The sequence below is a fragment of the Notamacropus eugenii genome, chromosome 1 (genome assembly GCF_028372415.1).
Source record: "Notamacropus eugenii isolate mMacEug1 chromosome 1, mMacEug1.pri_v2, whole genome shotgun sequence".
NCBI classification, from domain to species: Eukaryota; Metazoa; Chordata; class Mammalia; order Diprotodontia; family Macropodidae; genus Notamacropus; species Notamacropus eugenii.
Genome location: NC_092872.1, coordinates 5,316,720 through 5,330,000, shown reverse-complemented (window position 1 = coordinate 5,330,000; position 13,281 = coordinate 5,316,720). Strand labels below are relative to the sequence as shown.

General features: G+C 49.5%; 1 protein-coding gene across 2 annotated transcripts in view; it reads left to right on the top strand.

Moving 5' to 3' along the window:
- SLC38A3 (solute carrier family 38 member 3) overlaps positions 1–13,281 on the top strand; it is a 29,727-nt gene that overhangs the window by 10,456 nt on the left and 5,990 nt on the right. Inside the window, exons 1-7 of one of the 2 annotated variants that reach the window (XM_072650666.1) lie at positions 2,968–2,990; positions 6,666–6,857; positions 7,007–7,088; positions 7,548–7,663; positions 11,671–11,744; positions 11,909–12,001; positions 12,543–12,624. In XM_072650666.1, coding sequence (XP_072506767.1) covers positions 6,748–6,857; positions 7,007–7,088; positions 7,548–7,663; positions 11,671–11,744; positions 11,909–12,001; positions 12,543–12,624 — 557 coding nt within the window. In that variant the 5' untranslated portion in view covers positions 2,968–2,990; positions 6,666–6,747. Of the gene's footprint in view, positions 1–2,967; positions 2,991–6,665; positions 6,858–7,006; positions 7,089–7,547; positions 7,664–11,670; positions 11,745–11,908; positions 12,002–12,542; positions 12,625–13,281 lie in introns of those variants that run through there. The other variant, XM_072650665.1, reaches the window with a different exon arrangement.

Here is a 13,281-nt window from a genome sequence, read left to right as displayed (position 1 = left end):
TCTTTTCCAAGCATTTTTCTAAAGACAACCCCCTGTGAAGAGCATTGACTCTGAGTCCAAGGACCTGGGTTCCAATCCTGCACTTGCTGATCTTCTGCATGCCCTTAGCTATGTCTCAGTCTCCTGATCTGTAAAATGCATTCACTAGCTGGCCTCTGAAGTCCCTTCCAGTCTAGATCTGTGATAGCCATATTATCCCAATTTTACAATTTTTGAAACTGAGGTTTATCAAGGTTGAAAAGGAAATTGTTTTGATCAAAGGTTCAGAGTTGGTAGGGACTTCAGAGGCTATCTGGCCCAAACTCTTTATTTTTACCAAGAGGGAAACTGAGCCCAGAGAGATTAAGTAATTTGCCCAAAATATCACAGATAGTAAGTAGCAGAGGTAAGATTTGAGCCTAGGTTGTCTGACTACAGAACCAATGCTTTTTCCACCGTGACACACTGAGAGGGCCCTGAGAGGATGTCCAGTCCAACCTTATCATCCTGATGAGTATCAGGCCACTGGACCCAGATGGCTCAGGAGAAGAAAGTGAGGCTGGTGACCTTGCACAGCTCTCCCTCACTCAAATCAAAGTCAGCTGCAAGTCATATCATCATCCTGATGTCATGGTCCTCTTCAAGAATGAAGGACAAACACAACCACCTAAACAGGAGCCCTAGTCCCAGTTATTCCATCTTGACTTCCCAGATAGAATGCCGGGCCTGGAGTCAGGAAGACTCATCTTTCTGAGTTCAAATCTGGCCTCAGACACTTAAGAGCTGGGTGACCCTGGGCAAGTCACTTAATGCTGTTTGCCTCAGTTTCCTCATCTGTAAAATGAGCTGAAGAAACAAACAGCAAATCACTCCAGTATCTTTGTCAAGAAAATCTTAAATGGAGTCACAAAGAGTTGAACGAAACTGAAAGGATTAAATGGCTCCAACCACTTCCCAGGACAGCTCTTTTGGACAGCTCTCATGGTTAGGAGATTGTTCCCAATATTCAGCTGACAAATCCCTTTCTGTACCTCCCTCTCCTCCCCCACCCTATTGCCCCTGGTTCTGCCCTCTGGGGCCGAACAGAACTGTTCTAATCCTCCCTCCTCCTGCCCATCCTTCAAGCACCTGGTCCCGTCCAAATCTCTTCTTCCAAGCCAAACATCCCCCTACCTCCGGTACCTCTAGAACAGGGGTTTTTAACCTGGGGTCCTTGGGAACTTGTACCTAAAAATATTTTGGCAGCTGAATTTAATAGAATTGGTTTCCTTTGAAATCTGCTTATTTTATTTTATGCATTGTAAAACATTCTTCTGAGAAGGGGCCCATGGGCTTCCCTGGTCCACCCAAGACCTCAGAGGCACAGAAAATGGAAGGATCTCTGATTTGGAACAGTGTTTTGAGCTCTCTCCTGATGCTGAAGTGGGTTGGGGTAGAGAAGACCCATCCTATTGTCAGTTTCTGTGATGGCCTCTTTTCCTAAGCTCTGCCCCACCCCACCCCCACCTCCGCTGGAATAAAACGATCTTCTCCTTTTTGGGTCCCTGCAGTGCTCTATTTACATCTTTGTTTAAGGCAGCCTGTGGTGGTGGTATATATTGTCAGGAAGACCTGGATTCACATCCTTCCACTATCTATGTGACCATAAGAAAGTCACCTGATTTCTCTGAGACTTGATTTTCTCATCTGTAAAACAAGGGGTCTGGACTACGTGGCCTCTGAGGTCCCTTTCAGTTTTAAATCTTTAATCCCGGGATTTCTTCCAGTTTGTCCAGGACCCCTCAGAAATGTGTGTGTTACCTGGGAGCTTGTTCTGTCGGTCTTTCGACATGACTCCATCTAAGCCATCATCAGAAAAGGAGGAAGAATCCTTCCCTGTCCCCGCCTGACGTATGACAACCTTTTCTTTGGATCTAATCCAAATTCCTGCTAATATGCCACTTTATTGAGAATGAAAGAAACTCTAGAGGTTGGGGATGGAGTGAGGGATGTCTTCATTTCCCCTTCGGTATGAGGATTCCACCGGCCCTCAGGGGCAGGGATGATGAAATGTGGACCAGTTAGGTGCTTTGAGATCATAAAATCACAGCATTTAGAACTGCAAGAGACATTCCTTTAACTCACTTCCTTTTTGACATGGTCAAACGAGGCCTGGAAAGGCCTTGAGAGGCTTGTCTAAAGGTACAGAGAACCAGGATTTGAATCTAGGTCTTCTGACTCAAAACCCAGGACTATGCTCGAGTGTAGACCTTCGGTCCGAGGTTGGGTAGAACAAGATATAAGGTGCTGTGTGAAGGATCCTAGACCCCCCTAGTTTTCATAAGAGGGTGCAGCTGGGCCCAGGGGGCTGAGAGAAGGAGAGAGAGAGAGAGAGAGAGAGAGAGAGAGAGAGAGAGAGAGAGAGAGAGAGAGAGAGAGAGAGAGAGAGAGAGAGAGAGAAAGGAAAGGAGGGGACCAGAATTGGAATGGGAAGCTGAAAGTCAAGGGTAATGGGGGCGAGGACTTGTGGGGTTTGATGGAAATGGGTCTTGGCTTGGTAAGGTAGGTTAGAGCCCCACACAGTTTCTAGCTCTACTAAGCAGGGAATGTGAGTTTGGGGAATGGTTCTCGAGGAGTCTTTCCCCTTCTCTGGGCTATGGCCTCTCTGGAACTAGTGACCTGTTGACCTCACAACACAGTCAGGAGCCCACAATGTATGTGCTAAGACTAGGTATTAGGACAGAGAAGTAGCAGCTTTGTTTGGAACCCAGATCAACACTGCCTGGGGACCTGTCCTAGCCTGCCCAGCTCTGGGGAGGGGAGGGGGGGGTGTCAAGGACTCAGGAGACCTGGTGGGACCTGGATTCCTCTCTCTCAGAAACCCAGGGAATGCCAGGGGCTCATGAACTCCTTAGCCAAGAGAGCTCTTCTGGGAATCCAAGCTTTCTTCTGGGAATCCAGGCTATGGACAAAGCCCAGACCTGGTCTGGCATGAACTGGGTGCAGGAGGTGGGAACAGGAGGAATTTGAAGGTGAGACATGACTTGTGCCTTTTAAGAGCCTCCAATCTGAGGGGAGTCTCTGGTCTGAGGGAGAGGCATAACCCCCCAGTCTCAGGGGAGAAAACAGCTATTTCACCAGATTTCTAGCCTAAGGGTGACTCAAGCTTCCTGCCCTTCCATGTCTGGTTTGGGTGGGTGGGGGTGGGGGTCAGATCAGACAGGACTCACCTAGCAGTGATTCTGAGAACCGTTACATAGCAATTCAGATAAACTCAGAACCAACAAAGGACTAAGTTGATAAGCGTTAGGAGATAAGGCTAGGTAAGTTTAGTCAAGAAAGGCTTCGTGGGAAGGAAGTAGATTCATGGTCAGATTTTGAAGGGACCTAAGGATATGGATTCTAGGGGGCCCTTCCAAGTAGACCAATAATCTATAAGAAAGAAAAGAAGTAAGGCCTCCTCTTTATCTGATGGGTCATTCGTCACTTCCCTGATGGAAGACATCCCCCAATGTTCTCCCGCTGGGGCCCTAAGAGCCCTCACCAGCTTCTGAGCCAAGCCTTCTGTGTCAGAATCACCGGTGCCCCTGGGTCTGAGGCCTGGGAGTCCGACCCTGCCTCCTATCTTCCCTCACCGACCCAGGGGTTCTGCAGTATTCTCACTACCCTTTGTGGTCCAGGAGGGGTGACTGAGGAGGGAAAGAGCCTTGCAGTCCCTGCTGTTCCCCCACCACAGGAGGCTGGACAGAGAGGAAAGTCAGGGACCTAAAGAGAGGGAGAATATACTCGGGGCAGGGGTGGGGAATGGTATCTACCTGTTGTTTAAGAATCAGCTTGGTCCTGGGCAAAGCAAAGGGTCTCAGAGTCAAACCCAAGTCTTGCCCAGATGACTGGAAAATGCAGCACTCTTTTCCCTACACCAGATTGTCTGCCTTCAAAGGCAGCAAGCAGCTTGGACTTGACTTTGGGAAGTAATCACCTCTGAGCTTTACAAGGTGTGTGACTTTGACCTCTCTAGGCCTCAGTTTCCCATTTGAGAAAAGTGCATTATAAACCTTAGAGCACTGTAAAAGTGGAAGCTGTTATTATTTGGACTTGCAGCTGACTGAAGCACATGTGTTCTAGAACCCCAATATTCAAGAATGTTACACTCTAAGAAATTCTCAAAGCAAGGCAATGGGAGTGTTTAGTGAGGAATAAGGGTCACTAGAACCCAGGATCCTTGCCTTCTGATGCCAAGGGAAGCTCAGAGGGCGACAGAGATTGCATCCTAGCCTGGGGACATTGGCAGAGCCCACAGCACCTGGCATTGCCTGCCCCCTGGGTGACAGCCCATGACCCTGGCCTCTCTTTGGACAGGGCTCCCTTCCTCTAGGGGCTGAGCCAGTCCAGGATGTCCTGTTAGAGTGGCCCTCCTGGCTTGACATTGCCTGGAGGAGTGGGGAGGGGGTGGGCATTTTGCCCAGGCACCTTCTGGGCATGGTCTGGGTGGAGCCCCCAAGGGGCCCCAGGCTGGCAATGGAAAAGGTACAAAGAGTTGTCCAGGCAATGGGGGCCAAAGCAGCTGTCCTTCTTCTGTTCCAGGCTGCCAGTCAAAGGCTGGCACTATTGGTCAGGGAAGATGGGCATGTTGCCGCCTGGGCCCCTTAGGAGAGGAAAGAGTGTTTTCAGGGCTTCTGTTTGGGATCTGAAGACTAGGGGGAGCAAAGATAGCCTTGGACACTGGGTCCTAGCCAAGGTGGGTAGAGGTGTCTTACTGCAGTGCCAGGTAATATGAGGACAAGTGTGTCCTTCTGTTTCCCCTTTCAGAAAGAATAGGAAAATATTAAGATCATAGGGTTTATAAATGGAAGGGCCTTAGGTATCACCAAGTCCAATGTCTTCATCTGGCAGATAAGGAAACTGAGGCCCAGAGAGTTTAAGTGGTTTGCTCAAAGTCACACAGCTACTAAGGAAGAAAAAAGTTGTTGGGAAAATGGATAGGGGTGCAGGGGGGAACTGACCCTATGGTGATGTCCAGGACTAAAGACTGAGCCTCATCAGAAATCAGATCTGACCAGCACCCCTTAGGACCTACAAAGTCTCCTATTTGAGGAAGTCATTCATCCCACATGAGATCAGGAAAGGAACCAGACATCCATGCTCTCTGCCACCCTCTCCCCCCAAGGTAGAGACAGCCCCTTCCCAGAGGAGGCAGAATTGCCCAGAGAGGGGGATGGGAGTGGAGGCTAGGCCTGACCAAGCTGCCAGCCTTAGCTCCTGCCAGCCCAGGAACAGTTTCCCAGAGCCCAGCTCCTGGTGCACAGAGGCTCTATTGTTCTGGATGCCAGTACAGCCCGGCTCCGGGTGCCCTCCCCAACTGCCTGCCGGGCCTTTCTTGGCGGGACCTCATTCTCTCCTGGTCACCCTCACCTCCCACTCCCCCCCCAGACCCAATGCCATGTCCAATCTACAACAGGTACTGAAACTACCCTGTGCCAGCCCCTAGGCAGAAGCATCAGGCTAGGTAGATTCCTCCTAGCCCTATCGATCAATTGATCAAGCAAGCATTTATTAAGCCCCTACAGCATACCAGAAGTTTTCCCAGAACCTTTTGCCCATCTAGGAAGAGCCCCTACTGTAGTTAATTCAGGAAGATCTTTCCTCCCAGGTCTCCTTAATTTGTGCCCCATGCCCTCCCCCCAGGCATCCCCAGAATTTTATTCCAAGTATCCAGGTGTTTGACCATCCAGACCCTCATGGGGTACAGGAATTCCCCTCCCCAAGCCACAGCATCACACAATCACAGAACTGGAAAGGGCCTCCAAGGGCATCTTGTCCAAGGTATATCTGGGACGTCTCAGACCTCCAGTGCTGGGGAGCCCTCTGCCTCTCAGAGCAGCGTGTCCCACTACAAGACACCTCTGATTGAAGGAAGTTTTTTCTGCTATCTGCTAAAGATCTCCACTCTGGCACCATTCATTGTTCCTAGTTCTATCTAATGGTTCCAAGGGAAACAAGTATCATCTTAGCCCCAGGGGCATGAGGGACAGTCACAGTATTTGGCACATAGTAGACACTTGATAAATGCTTGGTGATTGATGGATGAGTGAAGGTAGTGTCATCATAGTCAAGGATTTGGCAGGGGGCAAGGGGACCACGGCCTCTGGGAACGGAGATCTCTTCTGGAGCCTGAACCACTTTCTCAGGTAGTATCAGGTTGGATGCCACTATGGTGGCTGGGGGACTAACTCAGGGGACTAGTGTTGTGGAGAAGAGGAAAGAAAGCTATTACCAGAGTTAGACCTTACCCTGTGGTCATCCCTAGGACAGCCCGATGGGCATTTCTGCTCCCTCTCCAGCCTTAGAGGGGCAAGGTGGTTAACTTGAACTGTGGTTACAAAGAGAAGCCTGACAAGGCTAGTGGTGACTTAGTAAAGTCTAGGCTGGAACACTGACTTTTTCACTTCACTGCCTACTTGACTTTGGGCAAGTTGTTTCTGGTTCTGGGACATCAGTACGCTCAGCAAAATCCAGGAATTGGACCAGATGGCCTCTAAGATCCCTTTGTAGCTTACAGTTAGGGATCATTTTATTCTTTGTACTTTTATCCCCAATCCCTAGCTTAGCGCCTGGCACACAGTAGGAGCTTAATAAAGGTTTATTGAGTTGAGTTGAATTGATGGTCCTTGGTTTCCTCTAATGACCAACCCTCTTTTTCCCCTAAGAGATTCTACTTGCCTTGAAGACACGTGATCAGGACCAAAGGTTCTCACTCCCCTGCCGCACCCTTCTGTGCCCAGTCTAGCCATGAACCCCCCCGAGGTGCCCTCACAAACAGAGATGGTGGAACTGGTACCCAATGGCAAACATGTGGAAGGACTGTGCCCCGTGGCTTTGCCCGCTGTTGGAGTTGAAAGGTGAGTTCGTCATGAAGGGGGTGGTGGGGAAATCAACAGGGAATAAGGAAGAGATGTCAGGCAGCCATGCCCTACCCAGTTGCACATGGGGTTTTCTTCTTGACTCAGAGGGGAATGAATGGGGACACTATTCCTCCTTATGTCCACAGGTGTGAGAGTGGAAGACCCAACCACGGGGAAGCAGAGGGATTCCTACCCCAAAATGTCAACAAGGAGACACACTTCACAGATGTGAGCCCAGGACGGGGTGGATTGGAGATGAGCGGATCTGGGGGCTAGGGATGGAGGCTTTGGGGAGGACTTGGCCCAAGAATTGAGGGATGGGAAGTAGCCCCAGGGTTGGGAGACCAGGAAAGTCAGAGATAGAAAATGGTTGGGACCACAAGACAGAGTCATGGAGGAGGGTTTCAGATAGGTGGATGTGGGCCCTAGGGAGGAATAGGGATCCCACATAGGGCAGGGATGGGGGCTGAGACTAAACCCAGGAATCGGAGTTGAGAGTGGAGTCATGGATGAGAGATCTGGGAGGGATGGATGGTGGGCTTCAGGGAAAGCAAAGGCTTGAGAGAGTGTTCTCAGGATATTGTGGGGGGGGGCAAGAAAGGAAATGTTGGCTCAGGAGTTGTTGTCTGAGTGGAGGAGTGGGAAAAGAACTCCTAACACCCCCTCTCTCCCCACCTGTTTCTGCAGTTTGAAGGAAAGACTTCATTTGGAATGTCTGTGTTTAACCTCAGTAATGCTATCATGGGCAGCGGCATCCTGGGCCTGGCATATGCCATGGCCAACACTGGCATCCTGCTCTTCCTGTGAGTGCCCCAATGTCTTCTACATTGTCCCCCAAATGGCCTCTTCCCTCAGCCCTCTACCCGGAGCCCACAGGCATTTCTGCTATTGGAACCTAGCCTGGCCTGGCCTGACCCTAGTTTCTGGGACCCCTGACTGGAGCAGGGCCTGGGCAATCTGCCTGAACCAAAGGCAAGGGACAAGGAGACCATGGCCAAGGGATGGAAGCTAAGGGTGGTACTGAGGTTTCTGACTGAGGCAAGAATCATCCAGTGTTAACATAAGCAGCAGCTACAGCCCTAGCCTCAGCCACACCCCTGATGTCGTCTCCAGCCACTGCCCCCAACCAGACACGCGCGCACACACACACACACAGTGCTGGGCCCTGATCCTAGGCTGGGAGGCAGCAGGGCGGGGGAAGACAGTACACTGTCTCTGTGTCCATGCTGGGCTGTTTATTCCCAGAAAAGGTTTGGGATTTTTTTTTCTTTACCCTCAAATAAAAACAGACTAAAATAGGACTAGAGCAGTGAAAAACACGGGCTGATGAAAAAGCAAGCCACCTCCTGAGGCCCCCAGAGTGACCTGAGCTGCCTCCCTGGGCCAGGAGTCTATGTGGGCAGGCCTGTACCCATGCATCCCTATGTGTCTCTTCCTCTGTGAAGCTCTCTTTGCCTCACTCTCTGTGTTGAGGTGGGGATGTGTGTATCTGTGTGCCTAGTACATGTGCATGTGAACCCCACTGATCCTGACTCTACTATGGAAACTTGAACAAGTCATGTCTCTTTGAGCCTGGAAGATTAGATCAGGGGTTCTCACCTTAAGCTGTGAACTTGGTTTTAAAAAATGTTTTGATAACTATTTCAATAGAATTGGTTTTTCTGTGTAATTCTCAGCATTATTTTATAGATTTAGAAATACTGTTCTGAGAAGGGATCCGTAAGTTTTAACAGATACTGAAAAGGGAAAAAAGAGTTTCTGGGCCTTTGGACTATACCATCTCTGGCCTCTTTCAGCTTTAATCTTAAGATTGGTTGTGTGTGCATGTGTTTGCAGATTGTGTGTGTGTGTGTGTGTGTGTGTGTGTGTGTGTGTGTGTGATGCATTGGACGGAGAACGTGTTTTCATGCAAACTTTCTGGGTTTCCTAGCAGGGATGGGCTTCCCCGTACCTCCGGATTGCTGACTGGGTGTCTGTGCAGATGCCCCTTGGGAGACTCTCTCAAGGAGGGAGTCTGATCCTCCTTGTTCCTAGGCCCTGCCTATATGTAGGGGTGAGGGCTCCATTCAGCATCTTTCTTAGAGCCAGAAGAGACAGTAGGAAGGACAGTCATGACTCTAGCATGTAACTAAAAGTAGGTCCTTTGCTTCCTTCCCAGATTCCCACGTTGCCTTGCTAGCATTCTATCTAGACCACTTGCCTCAGTTTCCTCCCTCCCATTTAAAAATTTTTAAAATTTATTTTATTTTTAATTTATTCAATAAAACAAGCATTTCCATAACATAGTATAATAAAAAAAAAAGAGGTGATTGCTAAGCAGATGCTTTGGAAGCACATTCCTCCATCATCTCATCCCCAAAACAAAGGAAAGAGGGAAATTGCTAGGAGCTTTCCTGGGCACCAAGGGTGGGAATGAATCCCACACCTCCCCAGGCTCTCAGGTAGGAGGGGGAAAGAAGAACAGATGGGATTTAGGGCTGTGACAGTCTATCTTGTAGTATTGGGGAGACACAGGGGAGCCTGCCATCCCAGATGCACTCTATCCAAAGCCTGTCTCAAGCTAGGACCCTGCTGCTATCTTCCCAGAATTCTGGCATGCTCCAGTTGGAAGGGTACCGAGAAGGTACGATTTCCACTGAAAGGGCCTTAGAATTGCAGAATGGAGCAACTCAGAAGGTCCATAGAGACTGTCCAAGGCTACCCATGCCTGACTAGGGATCCTTTCATGACATCTTCCAACTTTGGATGTCGGGCCTCCAATAGCGGGGAAGCCTACCCACTACTTTCCAAGACAGCCCATTTCACTTTGGGAAAGCTCTATTAGCAAATTTTCCTTTCCTGTCAAATCTGAATCAGCCCCCTTCACCTTTTGCTGCAAGTTTTGTCCTTGGACCTCAAGAAGAACAAATCTAGTCCTTCCACATCTATGAAGAGCCCTTTGGCTAAGCATCCCTCGCTTCTGGTAATTATATGCCACACTAGGCTTGGAGTCAGATCTAAGTTCTGATTTGGCCTCCTACACTTAGGGGCTGCGTGACCCTGGGCAAGTTGTTTAACTTCTATGTGCCTCAGGTCCCTTAACTGTCAAATGAGGATAATAATAGCTCCTAATTCCCAGAGTCATCATGGGGATTCCCGTGTTTAGTACAAAGCTGGGCCCATAGTATGTGCTAAGAAATCCCCATTTCTTTTTTTCTAATCTTTTTAATACTCCACTCACACTGTTGCGGAGATGTGCTCTAGCTCGTCTCTTTCACATCCTTCCTTCCTCCCTCCTTCCCTCTCTCCCTTTCTTTTTTCTTTCTTCTTTTCTTTCCTTCTTCCCTTCCTTTCTTCTTTCCTTCCTTTATCCCTCCCTTCCTCCCTCCTCCTTCTCTGTCTCCCTTTTTACTTTTTCTTCTTTCTTTCCTTCTTTCCTTCCTTCTTTCCTCCCTTTCTCTTTCTTTCTTTCTTTCTTTCTCTCTTTCTTTCTTTCTTTCTTTCTTTCTTTCTTTCTTTCTTTCTTTCTCTCTCTCTCTCTCTCTCTCTCTCTCTCTCTCTCTCTCTCTCTCTCTCTTTCTCTTTCTCTCTCTCTCTCAGGTTAAGTGACTTGTCTAGGGTCATGCAGCTAGTAACTGAGGCCAAATGTAACTGAGGCCAAATTTGAACTCAGGTCCTCTTGACTCCAGGGCCCGTACTTCACCCACTGCACCACCTAGCTGCCAGCTTGTCCCTTACATAAAATGCAGTGCTCAGATTTGAACACAATGCTCCAGAGGCAGCCTGGACAGGGGCTAGGACAGTGAAATTATCTCATATTATCTCATACACCGCCTCTCAATGAAGTCTAGGCTAGGCGCCAGAGTTGGAGGGAGCCTCAGAACACAAGAGTCTGAGCTAGAAGAGTCCGGAAGACACTGGACACAGAATGCTGGAGTTGGGAGTTATCTAAAGCAATCTCTTTAGTTTGCTGATAAGGAAACTGAGGCTCAAAGAGAGAAAGGGACTTGGAGAGGCAGCATCCAATGTAGAGCCTGCATTCACTAGCTGAGTGGTGCTGAGCAAACCACTCCCCCTTTCTGGAGTCTCAGTTCCTCATCTGTGAAATGGGAAAGCAGTGCTCACAGTCCTTGCCTCACAGGGTGGTTGTGAGGAGACTGGTTTTTGTAGCTTGAAAAGTGTTATGGATATGCAAATGAGTATTTTTTGGTCCATGTGTGACTTCATCAATGTGAGGGACTTCCAGCATGGAAATTCCTTTCATTGATGCACATCAATAATCAGTCCCTCGTTTATGATCTTGGAGAGTTTCCTGGGGCACTGAGAGCTTATAAGGGACTTGGCCAGGGTCTTAAGGCAGGTATGTGTCAAGACTTAAACCCAATGCTGGCCCTCTATCCACTATGCCAGACTTCCTTTCTGAGTTATTCTCCTCATCTCCAACATCCAAGATCACACAGGAAGTTAGGGGCAGAACAAGGGTTAGATTTAGTTTTCTTTGCTTCCAGTCCAGAATTTTTCTTCCATTAGAAACAGCTAAGTGGTCCAGTGGTTAGAGCGCTGCATCTTGAGTTAGGAAGACAAGCTTAAATCCAGTCTCAGACACTGGTCAAGTCACTTAACTTCTGTCTTTCTCAGTTTCCTCATCTGTAAAATGGGGATAATGATAGCCCCTACCTCCCGGAGTTGGTGTGAAGATCAAATGAAACAGGCTTTGCAAACCTCAAAGGGCTATGTAAATGTTAGCTACGCTGAGAATTCTGCTTTCCCCTCCTGACAGTGCCCAAGCCTGGCTTGTTTCTCCCCCACTAATATCCCCTCTCTCTCCCAGATTCCTCCTCACCTGCGTGGCCCTACTCTCCAGCTATTCCATCCACTTGCTGCTCAAGTCTTCAGGGATTGTAGGTAAGAAAGCTCTTCTGAAAGCAAATCTGTACTGCCTCCAAAAAATCTTTAGGTGGGAAGACCCCAGGTCCAAACTTCAGGTACCAGGCCCTGATGGGAGGTTGGAGGGGTCAGACCTCACTTTTCCTGATGCCCTGCCTAAAGCCATCTCCCATACCCTCCAGGCATCCGGGCCTATGAACAGCTGGGCTATCGAGCCTTTGGGACACCAGGGAAACTGATGGCAGCAATAGCTATCACCCTACAGAACATCGGAGGTAAGAGAACAGGTGCCACTCCTATGCCCTGCTTCACTCACACCCTTTAGGCAAATAGCTTCATCTCCCTGAGCGGTGCTTCCCTGAAGTAGGCCCAGGAGACAGAGAGTGGGCAGTCACTAAGTCCTTGTGGCAATTTGGGCAAGGCCCTTTGAGCCTCAGTTTTACCATCTGTCAAATGGCAGGATTGGGTTAGATAATCTCTGAAGTCCTGGATTCGATTATCTGAAGTCCCTTCGATTCCCTTGCCTGGTTTATATGGTCTCCTGTGATCCTAGCAGGGTGGGGCGGGTGCTCACCTGGGGTTGCCCCCCATTCAAGTTAGGGCCACCCCTGGGGTTCTGTGACAACTTGATGGTGCCCAAGCCTGGGCCCATCTCCACTACCACCCCTACCACCACCACCACCACCATCACTACCATCACCCTGCCATCCCTCCCCCACTAATATTCCTATAATGCCATTGGGAAAGGAATGGGGAGCATGACTGACACTTCTCCTGCCACATTCCCCCAACTGCCCCATCTACCTCCTTCCCTAGCCATGTCCAGTTACCTGTACATCGTGAAATCTGAAGTGCCCCTGGTCATCCAAGCCTTCCTCAACCTACCAGAGAAAACCTCGTAAGAGTCATCCCTATTCCTAGCCTGAGAACCAGGGGACCAGGGGAGGGACAGCAGGGATGGTCCTCAGGGTGGGGAGGGGAAGTGGGGGTGCTGTAGAGGCCAAGGATGAGCCTGTCCTGAGAACCGAGGGGCTCTGGGAATGGAGAAGGGAAAAGGGGAGACCAGGAATCGTCCAGTCCCATAGGAGGGATGGATCCATACTGGAGAGGAGAGATGTGATATTCCTGAGTTGGAGAGGGATAAAGGTCTGTCATTAAGAACTCAAGAGTGTGGGGTCTGGCCCTGGCTGACATTCTATCGATACCCAGAAGGAGAGGGGGGTGTAGTGTTGAGGGAGGCCTTAGAGTTTTGATTCCCTCTAAAGGAAGGAGAAAGAGGTGTGGATATGACAGCCCAGGCCAGACTATTTCTAGGCCAGGACCTCCCCTTGGTCTGCTCAGCTCATTTGCTCCCAGGCTCACACCCTTGGGCCTGGGGCCATGAGCCAGGAATTCCCCACCCCTCCCCCTCACTGGGCTTCTCTCAGAGCCAGGTGCCACGCATGGGCCTGTCACTTTAAGGAAGCACAACTTGGTCCTGGTACTAGTTATTAATACTCCTGACGGCCTCTCTGTGCCCTTTCCCCTCCTCTGACGCTCTCCCTTACATTTCTAC